The sequence below is a fragment of the Passer domesticus genome, chromosome 4 (genome assembly GCF_036417665.1).
Source record: "Passer domesticus isolate bPasDom1 chromosome 4, bPasDom1.hap1, whole genome shotgun sequence".
Lineage (NCBI taxonomy): Eukaryota > Metazoa > Chordata > Aves > Passeriformes > Passeridae > Passer > Passer domesticus.
The window spans coordinates 75,101,738-75,129,196 of record NC_087477.1 but is presented as its reverse complement, the minus strand read 5'-3'; the positions used below and the strand labels follow the sequence as shown (position 1 = coordinate 75,129,196).

Below are 27,459 nucleotides of genomic sequence, written 5' to 3'. Positions count from 1 at the left end.
TTTATTCTATGTATTGCTGACCTATGCCATAAAAATGACATGGGGTAAGACCTCTGTCAGACTAGTTTGAAACTGGTGAAGAGATTCAGTGTTTGTTCTGGAAAATCAAATTAGATTATATAAGTCTGCTTGCCTTAGGGAAGCAAACTGAAATACAAGATAAAAAGATGGATTTAGCCTTTTTCTTTTCTTTGAGGAGTAAGAGTATTTTCAGAATGATTCTGAGGAACTCTTAATGACTTCGTTTAGTCTGATCTTCTAATCAGAGCTAAGTAGTGTAGTGTTGTATTTAAGTCATCAATTTTACTAGTACATGCCATGTGAATTTGAGATTTTTTGGCATTACTTGCTGGTTTTACTAATTTACTCAGTACCTCTATTTCTCTGGGATTCCTTTTCAGTACCCAGTTTGTCAGAATTGGGTTTTGAGTCTCTTCAGTTTTTTGGAAATATTTTTTTCCATTTTCATTTTTTAGTAGATTAGTGTTGATTTCTGGATAGTACTGATTTTTTGTTATAAAGGTGTTTTGGGTTTTTGTTTTCTTTTTACATGAAATTAATTCAGTTGTTGTATTTGGTTTATGAAATCTCAGTTATTTGTTAACATACACCTTGTGTTAAAGGCTGTAATGCCTTTAAGTGATAATGATGAGTTACTTGTTTCTGAGAGGAAGAGATATTTAAAAAGAGCATCACCTGTCAGTTCTTCTCTAAAAAGCTAATCTTAATGTTACATTTTTGGGAAAATGTGAACTGCCACATTGGTGGGAAAAGGAGAAATTAGGAAGTATTCTTGGTATTGCTTCTGGTAAAATTATCTACCAGTGAAATGTCAGGTGACAGTGGCTGGAAAAAGTAATGAGCTGAAAGGGAAATGGAGCTGCTCTTTCCTGGGCTGCTTTTCTTCTAAAGTCTTGAGTTCTTTTGGGACAACAGAGGCTGATGGTACCTTGAGATCAGTACGAGTTTCTGAAGTGTGGATTTTTCATGTTGTGAAATCTTTAGGAGAAATGTCAGCCTCACACATTGACAGAGTAGTTGAGTTTGGAAGGGGCTTGTGCAGATAATCCAGATCAGCCTTCCTGGTCAAAGCAAGATCATCTAGAGAGAGTTGGTCAGCACAGTGTCCAGTTGGGTTTGAGTACCACCATGAGTGGAGGCTCTAGAATGCTGTAGGTGTTATATTCCAGTGTTCAACCACTCTCACAAATGAGTGGTTTGAGTGGAATTTCCTGTATTTCAGTCTGTGTCCATTTCCTCTGATCCTTTCATGGGATGCCACTGAGAGGAGCCTGGTGCTGTCCTCTCTGTTCTTCCCTTCCCCACCCCGTCAGGAAACACACACTGGTAAGATCCCACTGAGTCTCCCCTGTTGAGGCTGAGCAGTCCTAGAGCTCTCATTCACCCCTTGACAGATGCTCCCATCTTTGTGGTCCTTCACAGGCTCACAGCAGTGTCCCTGTCTCTCACACTGGGGAGCCTAGGACTGAGCCTGGCACTGGTGTCCCCAGTGCAGAGTGGAGAGATTGCCTCCCCTGACATGCTGTTTGTGCTCTGCTGAGTGCAGCTGAGGACTGCTTCCAATTTTATCAGCTAATCAACTCTTACCACTACTTCCTACACCTATTTTTTTCCATATACTTGGAAAAGTGTGAAAACTGTTAATCCAGTTAGTTTTTTTTTCTTTTTATACTGGGGTGTTTGCCTAGTAATGATCAAATGCTGTCAAGGTTTGTATCAGTATTTTGCTTGTTGTCACTCATAGTGGACATTAAATCTCTGTATGGTATGAAATCTCAGTTTTTAGTGTATTCTTTTAAGTAAGATAATTCTTCACTATGAGGCTTTTCCATTGATACTAGAAAAAAATTCTGTGGGTACTCTGAAAATAATAATTGATGTATGCAAAGTGAAATAATACTACTGATTACTAAGATTTTTTGTTTGTTGAGTAGATTGAATTTTTAATGGGTTTTGTTGGTGTTTTTCATAGGCTGACCAAGGTCCAAATGCTTGTGAATGTCACGTTTGCAAACAAGAAGCCTCAGGACTAACAGTCTCTGCACTTGCAACTGGACGCCTGCCTGCTGGGCACCAGTTTATGAATCCTGAAAAACCTGCACATCCTGCACTTCATCTTTATCCTCACATCCATGGACATATACCATTGCATACGATTCCTCATCTGCCTCGCCCACTTATCCATCCCACCTTGTACACTGCTTCTCCCTTCACACACAACAAGGTAAGCCTGAGCAAGGAGATGGATGATCCCCATCCCAGGAAAAATTCTGTACAACTGTATAAACCAGCATGAAAACCATTGTTCTACTGATACCAGCATGACTGAGTATCAGTAAAACAATGAAAAGTTGCTCCAAACTGTGGTTTAGTTATAATATTTCTTCTGCAAGGAATGCTAAGGGGCAGGGAGTGAGATTCAGAACTGCTGGAAGGTCCATACAGAATGGCTGAGGGTATTTTTTTCATCAGGAAGACTGATAATGTCTTCACTGTGATTAGAAAGCAAGTTGAGTCAAATGAGTCTTGCATGGTGGAAGCAGGGATGGGTCTTCAGTCAGTGTAAGACAACTAATTAAGTCTTCATTTTATATGTATCAGAAAAATTTAGTATTCCATTTTGGAAATAATATTCTGAGATTTGTAGTTTAAATTTTTGTGAATTCTTCTCTTTTTTTGGTTGAGATTTGTTGGGGTTTTTTTAGCAGAGACATAATAGTCTTCATATTTGTAAGGGGATTTTTGTCCTTTAAGAGAACTTGTGTTTCTGCAGGCTCTGCAAAATTCTTTTGACCTTAAACTCATAAGTAATAAAAAAAGAGGAAGGTGTGGAACAAGAATTGGGACCAAGTGACAGCTTTTCAGAAATATGAGTCAAACCCAAGCATTCCTATTAATGGGGGTGTTGTTTTACATATGTTTAAAGCAGCTGAACTGTGGGTGCTGCTGAGAGGGGCAAAAAAGCCTTTGTCATTAGGTACATCTTTGACTTCTCCTGGTCTGATCCACTGGCCAAGGTTGCAAGGAGAGTAGAGTAATCCACCAAGATGACTCTTAGTTGCTCTTTTAGTCCTTCTAACATCCACTTTGGGTTTTCCTCTCTTGGGTGTCCCTTCCTTACCTCTGTTCCATAGCTGCAATGTGCCAGCAGCAGCCCATTTCTGTACTTTTGAAACTGTGTTAAGTATTTCTTTGCACCCATGTATTTGAATTTTCTTCAATGCAGGTTATTCCAGCCCCCTCCCATGCTCACCATTAGGCAGATAACGAAAATCCTTCTAAAAAAGGGAGATTAGGTATTTAAGTAGTTTGTTTGGCCATGAGTTTCATGTCTGAAATGTTATTAGACTCAACTGATATTTTTAATATCTATATCTACTCCTGCATACATTCTAATTTGCATCAAATCTAGTATAAAGAGAGAAAAAACCTGCTTTTCCTTGGCATTTTTATAGGTGGCAGTATTTGAATATAATGTTTATGTTGCATGAGGTCTCTGGGAGAAAGGTCATTTTAGAATGTGTATAAACAATTTCAGCTAGAAGAAATGGAGTGACCCAAAAAAACTTGTCTATAAAATGAGAAAAAATGTGTGCTTCCTTTTTTTCCCCCCTCAGTTGGTTCTTAAAAGCAAAGGGTGTATTCCTTGCTTATTAATTTTAAGTTAGGAACTACTTAACACTTGAAAATTTAAAAAAAGGAAGAAAATAATTAACTTTTGTTTTGTGTTTTGTATCTTTTTCTCTTGCCCTTCTTTTCAATGCTGAAGTGTTTGTAATCCCTTTTTCACAATTGTCTTCTGTGGTAATGATTGTCATGTCAGAGAAGATTAGTTTGTTTATGCAGCTTGTGCTTTGAAAGGTAGTAATTCCTAGCAAGTTCTAAATTCATACAAATACTGCTTTTAATTATATATTGACGCAACTATTTCTTGGGATTCGGGTATATTGTGTTCATCAGTTGATTCTAAAAGCACTGCTTTGTGAGTGTAAAATATATACGTGTACCTACAATCTGTGTAATATATGCATTATAATTATCAACAAATCAGCCTTTTTATCTTTCTGGGAAACAGTGTCTATTATGCTTTTGATAATGCTTTTCCCAATTAAAACACTGTGATTTGAATATTGCTGTTGGAGTGACTGTGCAGGCAAACAGAATATTAATGGAGAAAATACTCTGGTTTTGTTGTAGGCATTACCACCAGCTCCAGTTCAGAATCATACAAACAAGCATCAAGTATTCAATGCATCTCTCCAAGATCATATTTATCCAAGCTGTTTTGGGAGCACTCCAGATTGGAATAGCTCTAAATTTATAAGTCTTTGGGGTTCAGAGGTGATGAATGACAAGAACTGGAATCCTGCTACATTTTTGCCTGACACTATTCCTGGTGAGGGTTTGTTACTACTTCACACTGACTAGTTAAAAGCCTTATGTTTTATGTTTCTTTTCAGGGATGGTGGGTTTTATCACCATGGTTTTTTAAGATGTGATTCTGGCAGATTTGCTGCCACTTTTACTCCAGCTGGGCTGAAAATTGGAAAATAATTTCTTACATACTGGGGAGAAGATGCTAAAGGCAAACAAATAATGTGCTGGTTTTCACCTATGGTCACTGTAGAGTTACGTTTGTCTTCAGAAGTTTAGTGTTGTAAAGGGAAACTTAAATAACTTCTAGACTTCTCCACAAAAGCCTGCTTTATATCTGCAGTGTAGTAAGAGCACTGGTAACGAGGCACTGTGTCCTACTTATAATGCACACAGATAAGCACATAGTCATTCAGAAAGAGGCATAAATCAAGAAAAAGATTAATTTAAGCTAAGAACCATTTGGAAATCCTAATGGTTAAAGTGAAAGAGAGCAAAGGGAAAACTGAAGAGAGAGAAATCTTCCCTTTCACATCCTAGCAAATACTAAAAAGGAGGCTTGGGGGTTTTGTGTGTTGGCTTTCTTTTTCAGACTCATCTGCTGGTAAGTTGTTCAAGCTACTACAATGATATTTAAAAAGAAAGGCATTAAAAACATCCAGGAAGCTTCCCCAGTAGGACAGCTCATCCATTTACAAATGTAGTTGTGGGTAGCTGTTCGAACAGATGGTTAGTGGCAGATCTATCACAAAGGTGTTTCTGGAATTTCAGATAAATTAATAAATGGTTTATCATTTTGTACTGATAAAAGGATATTTTTTTCCATCTTAAATTTTTATCGTGGCCTACCTGGATTTCAGATAGGGGATTTTATATATTTAGCATGTTAAAATGTTGTCCAATTAAAATTTTTCAATTATAAATGGATGAAGATATCTGTAGCACATTTGCTACTTTTTAACACATTTAGTAACATTCTTAGAATTCTGTCTTTAGGGTTTGTGATTATGGTCTGATACTTCCCAGCACATTTTGTTACAGCTGCATTATCTGGCAGGATGGAGGGGGAAAGGAGGATTCCCTTCACTAATCCTACTAAGCCAACATTAACCATGTATCCTATGTCTGCATCTAAATTATTGAATGTGTAATTCTAAATCCTGTAAAGACACTTCAGTAATTATGTGATTCTTAATTACTCCATGTGTTTAAATTGAAGGGAGTGATATATTAGCACCAGCGCTCTCAGAAATAAGACCCGAAGCACTTCCTACTACTTCCAGCAATGAAACAGCAGCAGTTCCTGACAGCAAGGAGAAAAAAAATGCTGCAAAGAAGAAATGTCTGTACAATTTCCAGGATGCCTTTATGGAAGCTAATAAAGTTGTCATGGCAACCTCTTCTGCCACTTCTTCTGTCTCCTGCACAGCAACTACAGTGCAGTCAAGCAGCAACCAGTTCAAAGTATCCTCCAAGAGACCTTCATCGATAGGTAAGGATTTGTAACTCACATGCAGCCTCAGTAACTGGCTCAGGTGCATGCAGCTAACTGTAAGGATTTATATAAGTGTTTACCTTAGTGATATCGTGCATCTTGATGATTTTTGTTAATTGCTGTTATTATTCTTGAGTTAATCTCTGTACTTCTGCATTGAAGAACTTTGTGCAAGACCTTGATGTTAGGGTTTGATATTGTTAATAGAAATTAGTTGAAATACTGCTGATTTTTATAGAAGCTGAGAACATACGGTACTTTATATGATTTTATAGATAGTTTTATGAGGACTTGCTAATTATTTTTAACTCTAGGTGATTTCTTTTTTTCCACCAATTTAGGTGAAGTGTTCCACAATATTAATAAAGAGGACCATAGACATTCTGCGCCAGTTGCACCACGAAATAGTCCTACCAGTTTAGCATCCCTTCCTTCACTGTCTCCTGCTGCACTGTCTCCAGCCTCCACACCACATCTTCCAAACCTTGCTGCTCCTTCTTTCCCCAAAACTGCTGCAACAGCCCCTGGGTTTGTGGATCCTCATTCAGGTCTTTGTCCTACCACAGTTGCACCTCCTACTTCAACCACAGACAGCTCTGTAAGTGCCCCACCAAGTGTGTGCAGGTAAGTTTGTTATTCTTACCATTCTTTTTTATTCAATAGAAAGGAAATGAAAATACAGATACTTCTTTTCCTTTGCTACTGATTGTAATATGAAAGCTGTGTTTGTGTTCAGCAAATGAAACCAAGTGCAGATATTTAGTATGTACCTTGGTGTGAGACTTCACGAATATGATATCCATTGTGAAGTCCAGTTACTGAATTTAGAGGCTTGAAAACAAATGTTTGCTCGCTTATAGAAATATTGCCTGGGATATACAAGTCAAACTGTCCTTTCTTACTCTAATTGCTGGTTAATGATTGCTGCTGCTGAGACAGAAACCTCTTGTATAACGTACATGTTTTCTGTCATTTTGACATTACATGGCAAGCAGGAATGGAAAGCTGTGAAAACTTACTCTTAATTTAGTCATAATTTAGCTCGAAATATAAAGTGGTCCTACAGGTCTTGAAACCTGTCATGTAGTGACACATTTTCCTTACTACACTTAAGACTTCTTAGATATCAGTCCTACCATTTATACAGCGGTTTTAGCATGGAAGGATGTTGTGGTTTCTGAAGGTTTTCAAATGTCTTGGAGGTGGGAAGGACTTTGGTGGAGCTATTTTCTGGTACTGTTATGTACTGTGGCAGGCTGACAATGGTGGCAGCCCTTTGATGTGTCTGAAGGGTGGAGGCACAACAGAAAAGGAGTTGAGTCATTGCTCTAAGCTCTCTGACCTGGAGGGCTGTGATCATAGACGCTATGGATGTAGTCTCCTGGCTGCTGTAAGTTTTTGGAAGATGGTGTGAGATTTAGGTAGAGTTTGGTAAATTATTCTAAAAATGTCCTTGCTTCTGTTATCAGCTGGTTTTATTGATGATGTCTCAAGATAAGTATTCTTTCATATTTGAGAAACTATCACAATTTTGTAAAGAATTTTTCTTACTTAGTGCAGGGAGATAATTGAATATGGACGCAGTAGAAATCCAACTTTCATCATTGTTTCCAGATGCTAACATGGTATTTTTTGTTTGGGAAAAAAAAATGAACTGAGAGAGACCCAGAAGCAATGAGTGACTGCATTCTGGGGAGGGGGAGTGTGGTTAGAAAGATTTATACATAATCTGTAGATAAGGCAGACTATGGACCGTTTTCACCTTTCTAACATAGGAACAAAGAAACACTAATGATATACAAGAGAGGGGATTTTTTTTAATACTACTTTGTTTTGAAGCAAAATCACCTCTGTTTTAGAAGACCTGGGCAGTAAAAATATGTGCACAGTTACACAGAGCTCTGGGGGAATCAACTGCCATGTACCTGCTTATTGAAGAGATGTGCTAGTATTTCCCCTTCAAAATCAGGTTGCAGACAGGGTAATGGAAACTTCTAGCTTTTAGCTGACCTTGGATTTTTTTAAGTGAAGAGCTTGAAAATATATCTAAAACCAGGAGATTTGCAACTACATTTGAAACCTTGATGTTACAAGTGGTAAGAGGGGCAACATTTTAAAACTCTTCCATTAAAAAAAGCTAGAGTCACTATTTCTGATATACTTTACCTGTTTAAAGCCAGGAAGAACTGTTCCAAAACTCACTTTCTAGGCTGCTTGTTCAGGGCATCACCACATTTGTTTTTCGTAGATCACTTTCCTGTGTATCATTTTATCCTACGGCTTGGTTTTGAATGTCTCCATTTGCAAGTTAGTGGATGAAGGCTTTAGGATGGCTGTTATCCTAGCTTGAGAACCATTGTTCCTGTTAGAGGCAGGAACATGTGTGTATATATATATATATATGTTAAAAAAATATTATTAGTGGTATTAGTATATAACATTATGTACCTTATTTATTATTTTTTCTAAGTTTTTATAAGCTTTTTTTTTATTTCACACAGTGATCCTGACTGTGAGGGCCATCGCTGTGAGAACAGTAACACGTACGATCATCAGCAGTATGATGGAGAGGAGAGCCAGGATGAAGATAGCTGTTCAGAGCATAGCTCCAGTACCTCAACTTCCACAAATCAGAAGGAAGGAAAATACTGTGACTGCTGTTACTGTGAGTTCTTCGGCCATGGAGGAGTAAGTTTCTGTATTTTAATTTGGTTTTGTTTGCTTTGTTGTCACTTGCTCATCGTAAGGTTGCATGTGATTTGTCAGACTGCATCTTAGGGGATGGCATTGGACCTCACTTAAGAAGTTGTAAAAGGAGTTAAAAAGTAATTTTCCTCTTTGAAATGAAGGATTGAAATAAACCTTTCGAGTTCGAAGCATTTAAGAGCAATAAAAGTGACTAAAAGATTTAGGCAGCAACTGACTTGGATAATAGATGCCGTGTTTGACTGAAACTGCAAACAGGGGCATCGAGCCATTTAAATAACTTCTCAAAATTCATTTGCTCCTCTGTAGTACTGTAGTTACAATGAATGTGATTAGGTTGGGTAAAAGTACCTTTTATATAGGATATTAGTTCAAATCTTTTGGCAATTTATGAGCTAGTCTGCTAGCTGTAAAAATAGCAATCCTCAAAGTACTCATTTCAATACGATTTTTTTAAAAGGAGGAAAAAAAAGAGAAAAAACTCTAGATTCTTAGCTAAAATATAACATTAATTTTTTCTTAATTTGTAAATCTATGTATGGCCTGTTTTAATAATCAGTTTACTGGTACAATTTAAGTCACTGGCATTTTTCCTATTTGAAGTAAAAGGTCAGTTTATTTGCCATCTATTTGATCAGGTCAGTTTCATCTTAGTTCTTCAAGTGAATTAAAAGTCCCTGCCCTGCTGGCTGAAAGGGGCCAGGGAGGGCATCCCATTTCTCCTTGCATGTTCCCACCATGTTCATGCTTGATTTGTATTTGATAGTTACCTGATTGCACAATAAGTTATTCGTTTTGCTGAGTGGCAGAATGTGACAGGATTTTTAAGTTAATAGGCTTTGTTTTGCTGGTGTAGTGAGTTGAACTGGGGTAGCTGCAAACAGATGGGCTCCAGGTCTGGTACAGGAGCAGAGAGGGTAAGGCATCAGGAGGGGAGAGGCAGGAACAGTGCTTGGAAATACAGATATGGAACATGATGCAAGGATTCCACTTGCAGCAGTGTGAAGTTGTTGATGGGACTCTGCTGGAGGGTGAGCTGGCAGGCTTCAGTGCAGGATAACCAGCCCTTCACAGGTACAGCTCAGAGCCTGTGTAACCCAACCTCTGAAACAGATTTCATGGGAAATAAAAACAGAGCAAACATCTGCTCCTTTGAAATTTTCAAATACAGCACACCAGTCAGAAGAGAATATGGAAATAAAAGTCACAGTATTTTTTCCTACTTTTAAAGGTTATTTCTTTGTCTTCTTACTCATGCCTTCCTCCTCAAGATTAGCTGTTCTTTCAGTTGGAAAATGTAGTTCAGAAGCCAGCACCAAGTCTGGCAGGTTGCTGCCGTTAAATACACTTTAGGTTCACATACAGGCAATGAGTTTGATAGTCAGGTTTGGACCTCCTGTGTTATTTGAAGGGAGAATATGTTGATATTTCAAAATCCCCAAAGCATTAAGTCAGTGAGATTTTTCCATTTAGTCACTAAATTTTTGCTGTGTGTCCTTCAGCCTCCCGCTGCACCAACCAGTAGAAATTATGCAGAGATGCGAGAAAAGCTTCGTTTACGTTTAACAAAAAGGAAAGAGGAGCAGCCGAAGAAACCAGATCAGATCTCTGAAAGGGAAAGTGTTGTTGACCATCGAAAGGTGGAAGACTTGCTACAATTTATAAACAGCTCTGAAACCAAACCTGTAAGCAGTTCTCGTGCAGCCAAGCGAGCCAGGCATAAGCAAAGAAAGGTAAGACATGAAAGTATGTTTATCCTAGACCTCACACTTTTGAATCTGTGCACACCCCTCAAGTATGCCACTGTATACTGATTTATCCTCATGCTGCTGGTTTGTGGTACACTGCCAGTGTTTGTTTTTACACAACTGGCTTACCTGTTTGGGGGCTACCTGATTTATGTACTAGACAGGGAAGATTCCTGAAAATGCCATTGTTATGTGTTTTGGTGCAAGTCAGCTTTATATTGGAATTTCCCACACTTTATAAGGTTATTTCTGAGTATCAGAAATGTTACGAAACAATAAAATTTGTAACATTGACATTTAAAAGTGAAGTTAGAAAGTCAGTGTTTCTGTACTGGGTAATGGTTTTAATAAAGTATCTCTGTAGGAAGCCAGGAAACATAGGTCAGTGTTTCTGTGAGAGAGGAAGAGTTGCATTTGGTATTTTTAGAATAATTGCACTGAGCACCTTGCTGCCCTGATTGACAAAGGTTAAGTGCTGTGCCACGTGATGACACAAAGGGTTATCCCAAGCTGGAGTGGCAGGCTGCAGAGAAGGGGGCAGGGAAGAAGAAATTACAGGTTGCTTTCAAATGAAAATTGGCAAAAAAGGTTTCTTAAAAACTCCAATGTGTAATACTGAAATTATTCTTGGAAAACAGTATTTGCTGAGGATAATATACAGGAAATATGAAAAAGGAATAACAGAAGAAATACCCTTTTTTAAAGTTGAAACAGACAGGAAACCTTTTCTTAGAGCAATTCTAGTATCAGCCATAAGTATAAAGTTCAAGGCACAATGTAATTGGTTGCTGAATGTTTTTGATTTCTGTTAAGCCTGTTATGTGATCACACTGTAAATATTTTCTTGTTTGTGGATTATCTTCTGGCTCTACTTCTGCATTCTTTAAATTCTTCCATGGGTTTGGAAGACCTAATGTCCACAAGTTAAATTCTTTATGTTCATATTGAAGCACTGTTCAGCGTCTTGAGGGTTTAGTGGATTTTTATAAATAAAACTAACTTTATAAAATTTGAAGTTCAAAATTCACTTTAGTCTTACAGTGCAGTTTGAGTGTAAGAAGTGGAAAATTTCCATAGGATAATTCTCATGAGTAATTCCCATTTTTTGAATGACTTCTGTAACGATGAAAAATTAATGCCATACAGGCGCCTCTAACTGTACAAGAAAATGAATGGTCATGGTTGTTCTCATTGTATGACTTTGTTTCATTTTGCTCATGATGCAAGATCAGTGCTGCCCAGCAAAGTTTTAGGCATTGGCAGCAATGGCTGGCAGAATCCCTTATGTCTTTGTTTTGATTAATGAACTAATGGCTGACAATGGAAAACTGCCATCCTTAGGGTTTTTGACAACTTCTAATGTAACTATTATTTGTTTAGTGCTTTGGTACAGAATGTTTTTAATGTTTTTTCTTCCTAACATTCCTGATCTCTGAAAGAGAGCAACTCTGCTACCATAGCAAAAGAACAGGTAAATGATAAAACCTGGTGCAAGCTTGAGTTACCTTAGAAACACGCGCAGTCTTTGAGAAGGAAGCTGAATGTTTTGTGACTATAGAAAACTTTGACATGAAGTTAGGCTTAGCAGTAGGGAAGGAAAAATCAACAGCTAGTATTAACAATGGTCAAACGAGTTACAGAAACAGAAAATGTGAATAGGGAAAGGATTGTGATATATTTAAAAGGGCAGCCTTTGTATACTTATTTGCTTGCTCTGCAGAGCTACGGATTAAGTATTTTCATATGTTCACATCCTAGGATTTATAACGTTCATAAAGAAAAATAGTAATAATCCCTAAAACTCTTTAATTTCCAAAATATTTGTCGCTTTCAATAAACCTGTTGTTACTTTGCAGCTTGAAGAAAAAGCTCGACTTGAAGCTGAAGCCAGGGAGAGGGAGCATCACCAGCTGCTTGAGGAGCAGAGGCGGCGTGAGGAAGAGGAAGAAGAGAGACTGAAACAGGAATTACAGCGGCTCCAAGAGCTTCAGCAGTTGCGGGCTGTGAAGAAAAAGAAGAAAGAGAGACCAAGTAAGGACTGTCCGAAGGCAGAGCTGCTGACTAGGAACTGCCAGGCAGTGAAGGAACCTGTCCCAAACACCCCTGAAGACATTCAGAATGGTACCCTTGAGCAATCAGAAAAGATAGAAACCTCAGCTGGTTCACTGTCACGACACGTGAATCACACAGAACAGAGGCCAGTTCTAGAGACGGGCTGTGAACTGTCCAATCCTGTCAGCACTAGAGACTCGAAGCTGCTTTATCAGAAAGAGGGCACTGTAAAGCAGCATGAGCCCCTCTCTTTTCTGCTTGATATTATGCATCAACATAAAGAAGGAAACAGCAAACAGAAACTAAAACAGATGAACAAACAGTGTGTTGAACAAGTGAAAAAGCCTGTTGAATCCCCCAAAGCAGCTGAGATTCAGACTAAAACCAGAAACCAAATAGAATCCAAAGCAAAAGCAGCAGAGCTCCCAACACTTGCAGAACCTAAAAAGGATGAGAAGAAATTAAACAATAACAACAAAAAACAGTTAAACCATGTAAAGGAAGAGAAAGCACCCGTAACAAGTGAATCCCCATCACCAAGTGAGCAGCAGCAAAATAATAAGCTAATACTTGCAGATTCTCCTCAACCAAAAGGCAAGAACAAGAAAAACAAGAAGAAAAAAGGGGACAAAGTCAACAATTCCATTGGTAAGTGTGTAAGAAAGTTGAAGAACTTGGCTTATGTTCTGTTACCATTCAATTCCAGAAGTCTGACATATTTACCTTCAGGCATTCCTGCCAATGTACATCAGAGAAACTGAAAGACTGGTGTCAGGAAAAGTGATTAGACTTTCAACAATTAAGAGATGGATAGCATTTTAGTAAAGAAGTGTAGGATGCTTTTAAAAACAAATGAATAAGCATATGCTCTAGGTTTCCTAGGGGGCTTTGTCAGTTAGGCTTTCCGGGAGACTGGCTTTCTTTTCTTGCTTAAAATAAATATATTGTTTAATTCAATAGTATGTTGAAATCCATTTTGAATTTCTTTAAAAGCAAGATCATTTCTCCTACAGCACTAAGAGTATAGTATGAAGTTTGTTTTACTCTTTAGGCAAGGGAAGTAAGGGGTTTCTTCAGCCAAAAGTGGTCATTCCTATATAAGTATGCATTTTTTTTCAGTGGAAATAATTACTTTCTTATATTAATTACATCAACAGGTAAATAAATGACTACAGAAACTAATTTTACTGTTTTTTATTTGCCAGAGTGAAAAGTTATAGTGGGATGTTAGGTAGTTGATAAAGTTGAGTGTGTTCTCCATATTAACTCATTCTAGTCAACAGAATTATTTTTATTTCTCAGAAATAATAGAACTGTAGAAGACTGAGTTAAGTCAAGCAAGTTGCACTTGAATAATTTAATTTACAACTTATTTTTTTGTTTGCCTGAACACATCCAACAGCTAAAACCAGAGCTGAGAAGCACACACAGTTCTGGCCCATTGGCTTTGTCAGCACCATAGTCAAACTGGTGTTCTCAGGCACCTCTTTATTCCTGCACATCCTGGGTCCCTACTGGGACTCCCAGTTGGGATGGCAGCTTTGTGGTGTGGGCATCTGTCTGCTTGGAGCACCCAGTCATTCCCCTGGGATCACCTGGTAGCTGAGTGGTAACACTGCATGAATTCAATGTACAGCAGTTCTTGCTGCTGTTCTGACTGTAAGCACAGCAAGACAGGAGACCTTCATGCCTTGGCAGTCTCTGCCAGTGTTGAAAAATATTTAACATTTGTTAAGCTTTGTTACAAAAATGTAAAGCTAATTCCTGGTTGCAGGAAGTGCTAGGGTTTTTGGTTTTTTTAGTGATTTCATGTTTGAATTGGATCAGCCCACTATCTTTGTTTTTAATCTGATGCCTAATGTTTTCATTCTATGTCAGTTGAGCAGCAGTACAGTGTGGAACCATTGTCTCTGACACCTTAGTTCTTATGCATACTCTGTTGTGGTATGTTTGGGTTTTGGTTCTTTTAATTTACCAAGAATGTGCTCCAGTGATTGGAGCTAGACAGAGCTCCAGAACTGGCATCAGAAAGAGAAGAATGGAGACATTTGAAAGAGAAAATATGGAAGAGGGTGTTTACTGTAGGAGAATGCAGGTACCATCCTGCATCTTATCCTCCTCCCTGCCCCCACCATTTTTTTTCTCCTGCTTAAGTCAAGTGTACTTACAATTTCCAAAAGTTAATGATTAAATGTGAAAAAATACAGGGACATGTTTCTGAATTTTCAAGAAAAATTTGTGCTGTTCTCTATAGACTTGGGGCTGGATTTTTACTTCAAGTAGTTGTGTCTTGAGAGATGCAAGAAAGATACTATAATACATGATTTTTCATGTAGTTATATTTTTTTTAAGATATAGGGTTGATGTACCAAATCAGCAAAGACACAAAAATTGAACTGAGAAAAAAAAGAGTAGAACAAGGGTAATTGAGAGATCATGAAAAGAGGGAAGCAAAGCTAGGGGATTTTAACTGAGTTTTCAAATGAAAAGTTAAAGCAGTAAATATTACTGGTTTTGGTGAGATCTCTGTTTCTTAAAGAAAAGTCTTCTAGCAGAGTATTTTTACTCCCTTTTATAAAAAGGCTTGAAGAAAGCTAGGAGTGTTAGGGAAGCCCTGTGTTTGTCGGGCTTTCTGCTTCCTCAGAAGTAAGTTGAATAGCAAACACATGAAACTGTTAAAAACTACCATGAGTTGTCTATTCTCATAATCTCAAGGATTCTGTAGTCAGGTGTGTACTTGGTGGGTTTGGTTACTTTCTTTGTCTCCCCTGGTTTTTGAAATTTATTGTAAAGCTGCTTCAGAAATGAGACTGGAGTGTTTATGCAGTGAGAAACTAACTTCAAGAGGAAAATGTTCAAATTAATTTCTACAAAAATGTGTGGTTTACAATGCATTTCTTTTTAAAGTCCAAAAGAGAGCCATCTGCTGAAATAGTAACCAACAGGCTCTATGATGACTTTTTTTCTCTAGTTGAGGCCATACAATTCAAGTCATACATTAATGTGTTAAATATTTGGGTTTGGTTATTTTTTTAAACAAGTCCAATGGTTGCTAGCATGAGTTAAACTCTTGCAGACAGAGCCTGATCCTCATGTCCCAGAGGGAGTACAACAACTCTACAACCCAGAAGCTTCAAAATATTTTTCTTTATAAATACTGTTTCAAAAATATTTCTAGAGCTACATTTTTAGTAGTAAGCCCAGAAATTTCAGGCATTAAACAGCTATGTAATTCAGCAAGCCCTCTGTATGATTTGGTTACTCTTATGTGCATTCCAGGTTTATGGTACCTTTTGCAGCCCATGCAATCAGTACATTTACTGTTAAATCATCTTTTTTACCAGTGTAAATCCTTCAAGTCTGGACAGAGATACTAGTATAGGGGTTTTAAGAAGTGTGGGGGTTTTTAATTATAAGTGTGTATTAATTCAGTGTAAATGTGAATAATGAATAGTCTTTGAGGTTGAGTCAGTTCTCCAAAGACATCTTTAATGCAGCTGCTGCTTCTCTCCTTCCCCCTTCACTCTGGAATCTAACAATAGTGCCATCACTTTTCCTTTGTAGATGATGTGTTTCTACCCAAAGACATTGATCTAGACAGTGTGGAAATGGATGAAACAGAACGAGAAGTGGAGTATTTTAAGAGGTAAAGTGCTGTAATCCCTGTGCATAATGCTGTTGTTGTTTCTTTCCATGTGTCATGGTTGTAAAGCAAGCAAAAACAGCACCACACCAGCCCCCAAGTTAATAACTAACTCCTGGCAGAAAAGCCTGTTGTAACACATCAAATCCTGTAACAGCTGACATTCTGAACACTGTAACAATCACCAGAGCTGTGGGCACAGCTCGTGGCTGAATAGCACAAATTCAGAAGCAAGTGCCAGAATTATCTATGGGACTCCCAGGTTCTCATGAAGGCCTTCAGAATACTCTCAATTACCATTATTTACAAGCAAAGTTTGTGTGAATATTTCTTTTATTGGCCACACAGGTCAAATACTGATTAGTGGTTTTATTTTTAAAAAAAGTGATTAGGTTTGAGTTTCCAAACAGATACTTCAGAAAGGTTTGTTTTGTTTTCTTCCTTGTTTACAGAAACTGTTAGTTGGCAATTTTGTACTGTACATTAAGCAGAGATGTGTAACTGTGGGCTAGTGTCTTCCACCAGACTTTAAGGGGAGATGCTTATCCTAGAATCATAGAATGGTTTGCACTGGAAGGAGCATTAAAGCCCATCTTGTCCCAACCCCCTGGCATGGGCAGGAACACCCTCCACTAGAACAAGTTCCTCAAAGCCTCATTCATTGACCTAGAACAGTAAAAGAATAATATAAACCTGTGCTTGTGAAAGTTTTTTCTTCTGTGCTTTTTGGTTGGTTTTGGGATTTGTGCATCATATTGAGAGCTGGACTCAATGATCCTAGCCCTTCCAACTCAGAATATTCTATGATATTAGTTACCTCTAAATTCCTCAAATATGAGGAGACAGCTCATATTTAAACGGTGTAGCACATGTTCTTCCATAATACTGAAATCTGTTTGAATTTGTTCTCCAGTGCTGTCTGGTTGTTCTGGTTCCCCATGAATATATCTAGTGAGCCTTTCATTATGGTAGCCAGCTCTGTAATGTCACAAATAACTTGGTTTCCTGCAACTGAATAGTTTAGGACTCAACAGTTGTATTTCCCAAAGCAACACAAACCATTTGTTACAGAAAGAGACTTTCAGTATAGATTTCTTTCCTAAATTCATATCATTTTCATAGCCTACATGCCTGGGATGTAATGTGTGTCTAGGTCTTGGAAAGAACTAAGTACAACTGCTACTTATTATTGCTACAAAATGCATATATTTGATTACTTGTGTAAGACACAAGTGCAAGACAGTGAAATTGTCACAGATACATGGTCTCTAGTCTTGAAAATTATTGTTCTGAATGGTGCCAATTAAAGAAATTTTTTTAAATCAAAATGCAGGTTTTACAGGTGAGATATGGCATGTGTTAGATACTGCTAGTATTGATACAGTATAAGCCTTTGCTATGGAATATTCTTGCCTTCCTTCAAGTTTGCAGTATCTGCAGTAAATAGAGAAGTCCTGTTCATCAGTTATTTACTCTCAATAAAATGAATGAAACAGTGTCTTACATTTGTAGAGGTGCAGTTGAATTTTGGGAATAAATTTGTCAAATGTTATCCAACTGAAGAGTTGGCACTTTAAAGCATGCTGTTTGTAGTCCATTCACTAATTGGTAAACTCTGCTCCTTTACTGTCACCTGTTAGGAAGTCTGTGTAACTGTCTAGTTTTTTTATGGATACCTGTCTAGAAAAGGTGTCTGAAAAGCCCTGATAGGGGCTGTTTTAGGGGACAAAACCAGCTACTTAATGCCATTAAGGCACCTTTAATACCTAGGTTCTCTACATTTGGAAATGCCCAGCATAATACTTGGAAGGCTAATAGCATGGCTTGTTCTGGTAACCCTACATGGCAATGAGCTGCACAGGCTGACTGCATTCATATTTTTCACTTGTAGTTCATTCATTATCATCTCTTCATGTTTTGTAGTGGTATAATAGATGAATAATTACACCCTGGCATCATGATTAATATTGCACGCTGCTTCTAACCAGCACAGAAAGGAAAAAATAAGCCTGTTGTAGTCTTCCAGTGTACCTGTTTTATTGTGCTCCTTCGGACTGCCCCCCTTTTTTGGCTTTCAGTTGTTAGAGAAGCAGTCTCCCTTTCAGAGAGAGGTTTGCACTGCTTTGGTGCACTCATGCAGCCTTTAGCCTCACCAAGCTGCACCTTGCCTCAATGAAGTTCTCCAGACCAGATTAACAGTCCCTGAAAGGCCTGCATGTGGCCACTTTTTCCAGAGTCATTCCATAAACTGTGGTCAGTGAAAGCAAATAAGAGGATTTTTGTTCTAGGGGTGTTTTTTCCAGGCACGTGGGCTGCTTATCTTCTGTATTACAGAGACCCCCTTTCCCCAGGTCTTTGTCTTCAGTGTAGATTTGCTGTATTAGGAAGATAAGCAGCAGTGTCCCATGCCATTGGTGATGCTGCTTTACACACCATCTGCCACTCATTCTTACCCTCTCAAAATTTTTGATGAATACAGCAATGCCTTTCCTGTTTCTAGTTGACATTTAATTTGCTTTTGTGCTGCAGTCTTTGCTATCTCCTTTGCTTAATTCTCATAATGCAGTGGTGTTGAAAGTAACTGTTTTATTATGTATTTAAGTGATGGACAAGTGATTTTTTTTTTTTATGTATGGCTTTTTTAAGAGGTTTTGTCTTTCTGAATGAGAGCTTCTCTCCAAAAGAGGGATAACACCTCTGGATTGACTTTAAGTATACTGGTTTCACTTTATTGCTTTTTTTTCTTTTCAGATTCTGCTTGGATTCTGCCAGACAGACAAGGCAGAGACTTTCCATCAACTGGTCCAATTTTAGCTTAAAAAAAACCACCTTTGCTGCACATTGAAATGACACAATACAGGGAGGGAACCCTGCAGGAATCAATGAACGACAACTCCACTTACCTGTCCTGCTGTGCTGAGAGCTTACCTGGTCTTGAGCCAGTGCTGCCTTGCCTTGTCCCCAGTGCTGTGTGGATCTGCACTGAACCCTTTGGCCTGATAATTCTTGCGGACTGAAAAATTGCCACTTTCTACCTGAATTTGTTAGCTTGTGTGCTTGTAGTCTGTGAGTGAGACTTACTTGATTGTAGCTGTATGCCGTTGGAGTTGGAACAATAGCTCTTTTCCATCTCCTTCTGAATGCCTTGGCCTCAGAGACTTAAAATTGCTTAGGCTTGGGTGGAGGCCAAAATACTAGGTTGCATCATCTGCAGTGGCTCCTGTCACTTCTGCATCTAGCTATGTTTTGTCATTCTGACTCCTGACAAAGGAATGGACCTAGTCAGTTGTGCTTTCATCTGCTCCAGAATTCTCCTGACATGACTTCATGAAAAAGAGGCTCTTATGGGACAAGTATTCCCTCAGTTCTTTCACAATCTACTGTTTAAGAGTGTACAAGTTACGCTATTTGTGTTTTGATTTTTTTCTTCCTGACTTGTAGCCAGCTTGTGTAAGAATACTTGCAGAATGAGAAAATTTAAAAAAGAACAGTACTCACACTATCAAATCTGTTATAGAGTGTATAATTGTATTAACACTGAAGCCTAACTGGCTACTTTTTTAACATATTGTTAAGTAATATTAAAATCATGTCTTTCTTTTTGAAAGATGGAATACATTAGTATGGCAGATGACTTGTGTCTTGCTTTTTTCTGCGTGGGTGGGGAAAGGGAAGAAAGAAACATATAAAAAAATTTTGTTAACTGAATTTCATCTTGTGTCAAAATTGGTCAGTGAAGGCTTATCAGCTTTAATATATTCTCTGTTTGCCAACACACAGGATAGGAAAAACTATCTGCTAGAGCAAGAAAGGTGCCTCCTGATTGCTGGAACTAAGTTTTTGTGAATTACTGTAATGTTTCTATTTTGGTGGATCATTTGTGAGCAAGAAGGTAATACAGAAATTTCCAGTTCAATAGCAGTGCAGTAGTGAAGTAGGTAGGTTCAGTGCTGCTGTCAGGTAAATGGTTAACAATATAGTAGTGGTTTGCAGTTCCATAGTATGTCAGAAAGAAGATGGGTGATTTAGGAGTCTGAACTGTGTAAAGATAGCACACTTGTAGAAGTTCTCTGATACTCTGTTCAGAATAGCAGAATAGAGGCAACAGAACCTTTTTTTGCTTCTAGATATCCATACCCAAATTGTAAGGCAGTCTTGCCTTTTTGGTTTTTTTTTTTTTGGTTAGGAAAACAGATCTTCCACTCAGCATATACTTAATGTCCTTTCCCAGAACTGTTGCACAGTTATCTTTCTTCTACTTGTTAACACATATTTTTCTGTGATCCACCCGCTGGGCTTGGGACTGAATTGCAAGACACAATGTCATTACACTCAGCTTGGGACTTGGGAAGGTTGGACAGACAATTGCTTTCATGTCCCCTGCAGTGGCTGAAGACCACTTAAATATCTACAATTTCACATCCATCTTTTTTGTTCTAGAGCTCCTATCCCAGTGTGTGGTGCTGGTACAGAATTCTCAGCTTGTACCCAGCCATTGTAGGTAAAGGAGCCCTTAGTCTACTCTTGCAGAAGAGAACAATACCTCTCTTCAAAATATAGTTCAGGGACATAAAAGGGACATCTGTTATTCTTCTTCAGAAGAAAGTTGAGGAAGGGATTCATATCTTAGACTCACATTTTTTGTCAATGCAGTGTTTGTCAATGGATTTGTTTGCTTGTGCTGGAGCAATAGCAACTCAAACCTAAAAGGTAATATCCAGGCCACTCAGCACCAGTTTCCCTTGTGTGCTCTTGAAAATACCTGCATCAGTGGAAAAGAATGAGCTTTGTTTCTTGGGCATGTGGAGGCTTGCATCGGTTGCAGCGAGAGTTAGATCTTAGTTTTATATCTATATATAAAACATTACTGGAGAGACTCCTCATGTGGAGCAGTGGCTGGGGAGGAAATTGCTGTTAAAACAGCAGAAGCTGGAATCATTTGTGAAACCCAGCTTCTCAGACTTCTTCAGTGCTAAACCATAACACAAGATGGCAGTGCATGTCATCACTTTGGCAAGGATCTCAACAAATTGAGGCTTGGGTTGGGAAATCTGTTTGGTGTCACATGGGCGAATATTGTTGCAGATCGTACCTTGAGTTGGAACATTTTAAAAGTACTGAGATTTTTAATGGTGCTAGAAAACTCAACATTTGTTTTCACTCGGAATTAGATAAGAAAGTTGGCCTTATTCACTACTAACAAAGCAGTTTAAAGAGTGATACATGAATATGAATGCTTTTCTCTTTTTTTTGACATCCTGGGGTGAAGACAGCAGAAGTTGTACTTTTTGCATGTGAGGAATGCATGAATGTGTTTGTAATATCCTTCAAAAATATTTGCCATGTGCTCCATCCTGGTGTATTGGTATGTGTGATGTGCTCCCACACTCTAAACAGAAAGCACCAAGAATGAGTCTCCTTGGATCTGATGTTGTGCACCTTGAGGAGAAGTTAAAGGCAAATCATACTTTCTTGTAATAATTTCATAATTAAGGGAAGATAAGCATGGTTTAGGCTGGGATATTTGAGGGGAGGTTGGTCTCTTCTCCCAAGTAGCCAATGACATGGTAAGAGGTGATGGCCTTGAGTCGTGCCAGGGGAGGTTTAAGTTCAGTGCTAGAAAATACTCACTGAAAGGGTGGTCAGGCACTGGAACAGGCTGTAAAGGAGATGGTGGAATTGCCATCCCTGGGAGTATTCAAAAAATGGTGGATGTGACACTTAGGAGCCTGGTTTAGTGGTAACCTGGCAGTGATTGGATCAAGGTTGGACTTGATGATCTCTGAGGTCTTTTCCAACCAAAATGATTCCATGAGTCTATGAAAAGTACTGGCTTCAATTCTACCACTTTGTGGCCTTGGGCAAATTCATTAGTTACTGTTGCTCCATTCATTAAATGGTTTTATTAAGGATTTACTGAATTATAAGCATCTGTCTTATTACCTAAATTAAGTAAGTAGCTGTGTGAAGTCTGTTAAGGTACAACTTACTGGAAGCATAAATCATCCTCATTAGTATTTGTGTAGTTCAGATAAAATACATTTCAAGCTAACTTTGAGAAGAGGAGACCTCTGTAAATGATACATCATGACTGAGCAAGTTAAGAGTTCTCATGAGACTTGAAAGGGGAAATAATTCCAAGTTTGAGAGTGGCCTGCTTTAATAGCTGTAGTGTAGCTTGTGCTCCTCTTCCTTACTGACTTGAACATGTATGAAAGATGGAATCTAAGTTCTGGAGGTGCCTGGTGACATATCTTTTTTGTGCCTATCTGCTGATTACCAGTGCTGCTGCTGAATCTGAGGGTGTGGTGCTGTGAGGCATTTCCTTAATGGAAGAGGCCATAACTGCACGAAATGTGTCTATCTTGAACTGTGTTGATTTTGGAGGCTCTAAGACAATTCTTAAACAAGGATGTCTTATTTCTGCTTGGCATTCACTACTGCTGCTTCCTGAGGTAATGTAATGAGAGTTCAAAAATTTTCAGCATGTCTTTTTAGTATGGCATCAGTGGTGCCTAAAACTGTGTAGATGAGGTGCTGCGTGCTGGCAGCACAGATCTCAGCTTTCACAGGCTGAAAAGAAGATTGATGCGTTAAAAATTAATTCCTATAAGTGACTGTTGAGTGTGTAGGCGTTTGTTGTGCTCAGTGGTGTTCAAAAAGGCTTTGCAAGTTGCCTTCAGTTTCAGAGGAGGATTAGCTTACCTTCACTTTAGTATGTTGTGTCATAATGGAGAGATATAATGGTTACTGGAGTAAATGTTTACATTAATATTCACATTTTCACACATCTCCAGCACAAATGAAGGCGTGTGACCTGCAATTGCAGAAGCTATTCTTAAAAAAAAAAAAATCTCTGCTTGCTCTGTTGTAACATACATCTGAGCAAGATTAGGTGTGTGGCATCTTTGTTGTCTTTGGCTCTTTCTGTTTAAATCTCCAGGAAATCTGAAGACTCAAACCTTTGATAGGGGAATTCTCTGAAGTCACAGACGGGTTGATCTGAGATTCTCCTTTCTTCTTCCTGCCCACCAGAAAAGACTTCTAAGAAGAATTCCAGTTTTCCAGAATTTCAATGCCTTTCTAATGGCCAAGAACATGTCTGTCAGCTGTTACCCTGTTTGTTACTTTGTTAATCATAAAAATGTTGTATTTTGTACTGTTGCTACAAGTACCCCATGTAAGTGAACTGACATTGGAAGGAAGATGTTTTTCTCTTCTGTTTTCTCCCCTGAACAAAGAAGTAGCAATGCCAACCCTTTGGTGGGGGTGGGGATGGGTAGGGGGCTCATTTCTGTTCTTCACAGGTCTGTGTCTTTAGATCACCTTTGCTGCAGCCTTTAGGGGAGTTGGGCCCCTCCTAGCTCAGTGCTTAAAAATTTGAAAGAAACTCATTGATGCACTCTGGATCTACATATACCCATGATGAAAAACATGCCAGGTAAACCTGTGTTTTCCTGTAACTACTTTTGAGTTTTTACTGGTTTGCTTATAGAGATCATAAGTATAAATGGGATTTCAAAATGGATGGTGTCAATTTCTATCTCTCTAAAAAACCAGAAGAGTTATATTGTGTCTTCTCTGATAGGTTCTTCTCAAGGATATTTTAAAACCTTTTACTACTTTAACTATCTTATTTTAGAATGGCTTGAAGGGGGTTTTCACACTTGAATCAAGGTCCATAGCCTTTAACATTGCTCTTTTATGAGAAATATGCAGGGTTTTTTGGGTTTTTTTGGTGTTGTTAATGGTTTCTTGGGCACAGTTTCCAAGGGAGCAGAAGGTGTGTGTAGTCTGGATGTTTCTTTAACCTATCTTTTCCTTCCAGTATGTCTGTATTGCAGAAGTACAGCAGTCCACAAATCTGCATAGAGGGATCTACTGGACACTTCTTTTCTAGAAATTGCCAAAGACAAACCATCTGCTAGTGAGGAGCATTTGGGAATCTCATATCAACTCTAAACCTCCCTTTCCTTGACCATTTTTTTCTGGAAGCTGAACAGAAAAGTAAAATGAAGATCTCTGACAGTGCTGTAATACCCTTGGGCTGACAGTTCCAGACTCATTACCTGGCGAGGAGATCATGACAATGTAATGTAAGTAAGTAATACTTACGTCCAGTTTGCTGTCAATGAAGAAAGGAGGCAGTGGGCAGGTGCAATATCTGTGAAGAAAGAGACATGTAGTATTAAATGGAAGAATAAATAAAAATCTATACTCATGTATCACAAATAATTATCACTGGTACTGCATAAACTAGCATGCATTCCACACAAAGTATGTCACTCAAGTAGCTTACACAAGTTTAATTTTTCTGAGGGAAAGTTGTCTGGGCTTATTTTCCGTTCTGGTTTCCCTTATCAGCCTGTTCACTCAAACCAGGCTGTTGCAATGGTTTCTGCTGGTTTATGGGGAACAGAGGAGTTGCATGCAGACAACATGCTGTTGTCCAAGGTTGTTTTGCTTGTGGCTGAAATACAAGATTTGAATCCAGGGGTTTGGTGTAGAAAACTGCAGTGCCAAACTCATTAGACCAGATGAGTGTATTGCTGCCTGCTGTTGCTTCAACAGACTCTTCATGCTTCAATCCACTCATCTGTGTCAGCTCTTGGGAGACTGGTTCAGCTGGAAACCTATAAACAGCAAAGCCCTCTTCTTCCAAAAGGAGAAAAAACATAGGAATCAAGTCACTTGAAGTCAAATATTTGGCCATACATACCTTATCTCATACTGTCTGTTTTAAAGGCCTGATAAAAGTTTTTGTCCAGCTATTGCTTGACCACTGAATAAATTCCACAGTATTGCTAAAGGCAGTTAAATTGATGTTTTCATGGGTTTTTTAGATGGTTTGTTTTGTATTAAGGGCAAATTAGATATAACCAACTTGTAAGAGGGGTCCTCTCAGGATAGTCTTAACAGAATAACAGGGAGAGTGAAGTTTTAACATGAGAGCAGCCTCTTCACTTACATATGTTTGTATCAGGCTATGAGCTCTTTGCTCTTGTAAGGGAAATTTCAAAGCTGGAAGCAGAGCCGGAGTTGTGTAGACTTGCTGACTGAAAGATGTGATGGGTAGAAGTATTGAAAATGGGAGGGGAAGTGTGCCCTGGTAGCCTAATAGCTAACATAGCAACAATATTGTCACCTGTATCCTTTAATGCAAGGTCACCTCTGAGATTTCGTAATTGGGTGTGCTTTTACTTTCTGTAACAGTTGCAGATGAAGTCCTTATATTCTAGTTAGTAAGTAAAAAAACTTTGCCTTTTGAAGAGAGCTGTGGAAATGCAGTTTGCTGGCATTTGTCTTGTGTGGGCCTTCTACCTTTTCATTTTTTTGCCATCAGTCTGTCTTAAAAGCTTTAAAAGGTGATTTCTCTTTCCTGTTAGACCGAGTTCTTGTTTGAAGAGTCCATTTGAAAAATTAATGAACCTTTTCAGTAATGTAATTGTGGTGCATGTCACTTGCCCAAGCCATTTTGTGGTCTGAAGTGAAATTCTTTCTTTTATTCATTCTCCCCAGCTGCCTGTGACCCTTTTTGTCATTTACATTGGTCATACTTGCATATTTCCCCAGGTGGGGAAGCTTTCTGAAGGCAGTCTTGCAGAAAATCTTACCCTTTCTGTATCATGAGTTATGCTCCTTGAGTCAAAAGGCATGAAATTGCGTATTGACTGGGGGAGGGTTATTAAAAAAATAACAGTAATAAAACATTTGGGACTGCCTGCACTATTGAAGTGTAATTCTGGGAGGAGCTGGCTTAGTAAACTGAGCAGGTAAGAGTAGAATTGCGAGGTAAAGGGCTTAAGTCTGTTACCTGATGCTCCTTATTCTAAATGAGAGCTTCTGATTAACAAGAAGCAAAGTAATTAACTGAATACCCTGTCAGAGAAAGCTCTGAGTGTATCACTCAGCTTCTCCATAATGTCTTTTGGTGCTTTTTTAAGTGGTACAGAAGCATAGCAGGTAGTTGAGAACTGGTGGAGTTATGTAAATGCATGTATAACATCATAAGAGGTTTCAGATGTTTGTTAAATTTGCTGCAGAGCTACAGGTGGGGATGTAATGCTGCATAAGGAGGTTAGTGGAAATGAAAGAGTTAAGCAGGTCAGTGTACTGATTGTGCAGTGTGAGAGTCAGTCATCTTGCCACATCAGGACTGTTAATCTCTTCCAAGATATTTCTTCATTTCAGTTCACACAGAGACCACCAATTGTGATCATTACTGTAATCACTCTTCTGAAATCCATTTTTAGCCCATCTTACCAACTGGTCAATCCAGACCGGTCACAGCTGAGTTACTGGTGAGAGTTGGTGTCTTCTTATGTGGTCTGAACTTTGTGTCTTTTTTTGGTCACTGTTAACCAGTGTAGCCTGATTTTATTTTATTTTTCTCTTTCCTCATGCAGATGCCTTTTTGGGCACTAATGTACACTTGTGCAACAGGAGTGTCATCGCTGCGTGCCTGGAACGTTTTAGGCGTAGGAGTCAAGGACTTGAAAGGATTAGGCACTGGCAATGAATTTTGGCAGTGCCTTGGACTAGGACATGCTAATCTGTATGATGCATGCAGACAGAATAAACATGGAAGAGAAGTCTTAAAAAGTTGAAGTCGTTTCCATACAAAGGTATGTTTGTCCTTGAGCTAGAATCCTTTAAGTGATGTGGTATGGGGAGAGAGGAGGTCTGGCATGACCTGCTACCAGTTCCCTTTTCTCATACCAGCAATATATGACATGGTCTGATGATGGGGGTGAAGCATTCACTAAAACCAGTTGGAACTCAAATACAGTTTGCAGTCTTCAGGCTGGCTGGCTGACTTTGTTTATTGCACAGTTTCTTTTTAAAAAAATAACCCAGCACCTCATATGTATTTAGGTGGGGAGATGATCATCTCTAATTTGGATTTGGTTTTGATGTCAATTGACACTTCATAATGTTTGGCTGTTGGTGACTTAAGCAATCTTGAATGTTGCTGTAATACAGAATCACCCAAACAAAAGTCGCCCAATAAGGAAACAATGCAGCTGGTTGAGAAATTGTGGAAGTGATAGTGTTTTGAAATGACTGTGAGGGAAAAAAAACACCACCACAAAACCTAATTCTTTTGGGTTATAGCCTGGAATGCATTCTGTGTGTTAGATTGCAGGAGATAATGTAGCATAAGTATGAAAAACAAGCATGTTACTTCAGTTACATGTGTAAATATTGATGCCCTGTTTTAATGTCATGATCTAAAATGGTTTTGGTTTTAAAGGTACCCTTGTTCTAACTGCGTAAGGCTTAAACATTGCATGGAGATGACCTACTTCCTCTTCAACTTTTTTTTTTTGCTATTGTGGTAGTGTTTCATAGGCCTAAACCTCATAAGATGTGCCATTTCATGGCTATGCTGAGCAAGTATTGTGCTCTGCACATCTTCA

The 27,459-nt window shown here is 38.6% G+C and overlaps 1 protein-coding gene across 3 annotated transcripts in view; it reads left to right on the top strand.

Annotated features, from left to right (window-relative positions):
• The window catches only part of FAM193A (family with sequence similarity 193 member A), a 76,873-nt gene extending 57,227 nt beyond the window's left edge, over positions 1-19,646 (top strand). For all 3 annotated transcript variants that reach the window (XM_064418856.1, XM_064418857.1, XM_064418859.1), the window contains 9 exons: positions 1,994-2,245; positions 4,219-4,417; positions 5,615-5,887; positions 6,232-6,514; positions 8,392-8,578; positions 10,099-10,329; positions 12,201-13,044; positions 15,961-16,042; positions 18,791-19,646. In XM_064418856.1, coding sequence (XP_064274926.1) covers positions 1,994-2,245; positions 4,219-4,417; positions 5,615-5,887; positions 6,232-6,514; positions 8,392-8,578; positions 10,099-10,329; positions 12,201-13,044; positions 15,961-16,042; positions 18,791-18,884 — 2,445 coding nt within the window. In that variant the 3' untranslated portion in view covers positions 18,885-19,646. The remainder of the gene's footprint in view (positions 1-1,993; positions 2,246-4,218; positions 4,418-5,614; positions 5,888-6,231; positions 6,515-8,391; positions 8,579-10,098; positions 10,330-12,200; positions 13,045-15,960; positions 16,043-18,790) is intronic.
• Positions 19,647-27,459: the final 7,813 nt, after the last annotated feature.